Source organism: Triticum dicoccoides, chromosome 5B, assembly GCF_002162155.2.
Source record: "Triticum dicoccoides isolate Atlit2015 ecotype Zavitan chromosome 5B, WEW_v2.0, whole genome shotgun sequence".
Classification (NCBI taxonomy): domain Eukaryota; kingdom Viridiplantae; phylum Streptophyta; class Magnoliopsida; order Poales; family Poaceae; genus Triticum; species Triticum dicoccoides.
Window position 1 is genome coordinate 57,757,371 of NC_041389.1, and position 3,867 is coordinate 57,761,237.

The 3,867-nt window shown below is 51.6% G+C and overlaps 1 protein-coding gene across 1 annotated transcript in view; it reads right to left on the reverse strand.

Annotated features, from left to right (window-relative positions):
• Nucleotides 1–355: 355 nt before the first annotated feature.
• The window catches only part of LOC119309034 (7-deoxyloganetin glucosyltransferase-like), a 14,718-nt gene continuing 11,206 nt past the window's right edge, over nucleotides 356–3,867 (reverse strand). The window contains exon 3 of the mRNA XM_037585146.1: nucleotides 356–1,317. Within this exon, the coding sequence (XP_037441043.1) occupies nucleotides 356–1,317 (962 nt within the window). The remainder of the gene's footprint in view (nucleotides 1,318–3,867) is intronic.

The window sequence follows — 3,867 nt, forward strand, 5'->3', positions numbered from 1 at the left end:
TAGAGACTTTTTAGGGACTTGGGACTAAAAAAATCTAGGACCAAACAGGGCCTTAGAAGAGAAGTAGAAGAAGAAAAGGGAATGCAAGGGAAGGAAGCGTGCCATCCATCGACTCGCTTGTTTCAGTGCACGCGAGCGCGTCTCCACAAGATCGTTTCCATCCATCCATCCAACCGCTCTCTCTGTCCTGTCCTTCTCGGAAACCAGCCATACTCATAATACTACCAAGTTACCAAGTAAGTGAATAGGGTACGAGCAGTGGCTTACAGGAAATACTTTATTGGCATCACCGATGCAGTTGCAGACGGAGCCGGACTGACCCCGATAAAAGATCCTGATCGATCAGTCAAACTCCTCAAGCTTCAGCATTGACAGAGCCGAGCTCTTTGACCATGCTCCGCAGGTTCTCCCAGGACACCCCGCCGGGCGCCGCGGCCTCCTCCGCGTTGACCTTCCACCCAGCCGTGCTCCCCCGCATGTCCTCCGCCTTCATCACATGCCTGACGTGGCTAGCCACCTGCTCCCTCCTCACCTCGTCGTCAAGCCGGACGCCCACACCCCACACCTCGCAGGCGTACTTGCAGTTGGTGTACTGGTCGACGAACCCCGGCCAGCACACCATCGGCACTCCGGCAGCCACGCTCTCGCAGGTCGAGTTCCACCCGTTATGCGTCAGGAAGCATCCCACGGCCGGGTGCCCTAGCACCTGATCCTGTGGGCACCACGTGGTCAGGAAGCACCGCCCTGCAGTCGCCGCGACGAACTCTGCCGGCAGTGAGCTCAAGCCAGCGCCGGCGCCAGCGCCGGGGACGAGGTTGTCCCAGATGGACCAGAGAAACGGTTGGCCGCTGGCGGCGAGGCCCCACGCGAACTCGGCGAGCTGGTTGGTGGAGAGGACCGTAAGGCTGCCAAAGTTGGCGTACACGATGGAGCCCGGTTGTTGCGTGTCCAACCACGCGAGGCACTCGCTGTCCTGCTTCCACAGGCCCAGGCCGCTGGCGGAGCCGGAGGCGTCATCGTCCCTTGGCCTTAGGTGGTGGTTGAGGAGGGGGCCTAGGGGACCGACAGTGTAGATGCGCGGGTATTCGGCGCGGAGAGCGGCGAGGACGTCGGCTTCTAGGTCGTCGAAGGTGTTGAGGATGAGCGCGCCGGCCTTGGTGCAGCCGTTGGCCTCCACGATGTTGAAACGGAGGCCAAAATCGTCCGGGTCGGTCGTGCAGACGAAGCTGGAGGTGTCTCCGAGGCTGATCCGCGGCATGCCCGGGATCCAGTCGATGACCGTTCTACTCAGGTGTCCGTTCGTCAAGCAGCTCTCGTCTGCAAACATACGTATGTAATAACAGTACAAACAATGAAACAAATACTAGTAAGTTTACTGTAAGTTGCTCAAAAAACAAAGGTTTGCCAAGTTGCTCGAAAATTTATAATAAGTCAATGTTTTATTATTTTTTGAATAAATTAAGGCAATGTTTCGAGGCAAAGAGTTGTAAAAATCACATTGAGTTTTGAGAAACGGATTTTTTTTTATTGTTTCTCAATTGGAGCATGCAAAAACTCCAAACCAAACTAGATCAACCCACCCTACACTCTTAGCACCTAGGAGATCGACAAGTGGACAGAAGGAGCTAGCGTGACTCGGGGAAGACATCACAAATAAGCGCCGAAGATGGAGTGCATTGCATCCCGGATGCCCATGCTCACAACACCAACCAACACATGACAACACGGCGCCCCAAGCCTCGCCGCCGAGGCAAAAGAGGCAACCTACACCAGCTACTACTCCGGCCCAAGCAGCATCTCCAAGGAGAGGACGACGCCATGGCGCCAACGCTGCATGGCCCGGCAAACCGAGCCTAAGGTTTCCCCCGGTGCCTGATCAGGGGATGGACATGGCCATGACAATGCCTCCAGGGAGGAGACGAAGCCCACAAGGCGTCATTGTTGCCCGCGGCCACAACAACCCACAGGTTTCTCTTCGGCCACGTTCATCAAGTTTCGATACTATGCCTTTATAATCTCTCGAAACCTCCAAAAAGATTTATTGAGCAATTTTTTCACAGTCACCAACCCATGTTCCACAACAATCTAATCTAGAGCTATTTTTGATACCTTGTCAGACTAGGAATTCACCGTTGGAGCTATCTTCATCAACACCGTTGGAGTTATATATATATATATATATATATATATATATATATATATATATATATATATATATATATATATATATATAAAGAGAGAGAGAGAGAGAGAGAGAGAGAGAGGAGTTGGACCTCATCGTCGTGAGTCCCGATGTAAAATATCCCTCATCGCGGGACTATTGAGAATTCATCTCAAAGGGGCAGAAGTCCCGACTTACAAGGCCACACTTACCACTCAATCTGCTCAGCAACAGTACAATGTATGACTAAGTGCATAATCAGGATCTCCCGTGGAGATTTTAGATAAAAGGCATGTGCGCGACTTTATAGATAAAGACACCAGACAGAGTTCGAACACTAACAACCAACGAAACAGACAGATGAAATGTTGCCCCAAACGCGGGCTCACCCGAAGTTTAAAGGAGAGATACATGGCTCCCAGGCCAGCACACGTACGGCACGCAGGCCGGAGGAACTAAGAATGACATAGCCAGCAACTAGTCAACGCCAAAGCAACTAAGCAACATGCTCCTGTCTGGCTAGGGAAGACGTCGAGGCCCGCACTTTAGATATCAGGAGATCAAGAGCATCCCAGTCCTCCGTCTTAGTCAATGATCTCCACTGCTACAGGAACATACATGATTTAAATAAGCAATCAGCAGGCTTAGCAGGGAAAACATGGTCGATGGTAAATTTTATTCCTAGTCGTCCATAAAGACCAGCACATAGCTCCAAGGCCAACCCAGAAGACCCTTTTAGAAACGCCAGTCAAAGAATTAGCAAGGGCCCGAATCTTAGAGAAGGATGAAGGGTCCCATGAGACCTGGAGCCAGGATCTAACACATCTTCAGACCAACTTGGCCAAAACACAGTGGAAAAAAAATGTGATTCGTGTCCTCCAAAGCACCGTAGTGGGCGCAGAAATCCGATCCCGGGACATTCCTCTTATGGACCTGGTCCGCCGCGGGCAAACGCCCTCGAAAAGCTTGCCACATGAAGATCTTCACCTTTGGGGGAATACGAGCCCACCAAACCAGATTAAATCTGTTGGTGGGAGATCCGCCAACAAGCTTTGGATATAAATACTTAACCGAAAAATGAACTGGAGAGGTATGGGGCTAGACCACCGAGTCCACGTTCTCCAAGAGCGTAGGGAAGCAAACAGTAAGTCTTTGCCAATCTTCAAAATCTACATGAGATAGGGAATGACGAAAAGACCTAGTCCCAATTATTAGCCGAGAGCTCGGCGATTGAGATGTTTGGGTTGGGACAATAGGAAAAGAGTGTGGGAAAACTCACAGACAGAGGTGAGTCTCCACACCACCAATCAAGCCAGAAGCAAACAGAGGAGCCGTCCCCGACAACAAACTTAACATGGGCCAAAAACAAAGGCCTAACTTTGACCAAATCCTTCCAGAATTGTGAGCCTCCGTGCGCAGAAGCAAACAACGGGATAGAAAGAGGGAAGTACCACTAGTAGAAAAAGGGCCTATTGTCCCGGTTGGTGAGGGCCTTTAGTCCCGGTTCATGAACCGGGACTACAGGGTCGGTACTAATGCCCTGACCCCTTTAGTCCCGGTTCAATCCAGAACCGGGACAGAAGGGCCTCCACGTGGCCTGTCCCCTGAGCCCAGGCAGGAGGGCCTTTGGTCCAGGTTGGTGGCACCAACCGGGACCAATAGGCATCCACGCGTCAGCGTTTATGTGGCTGTGGTTTTTGTTTTTT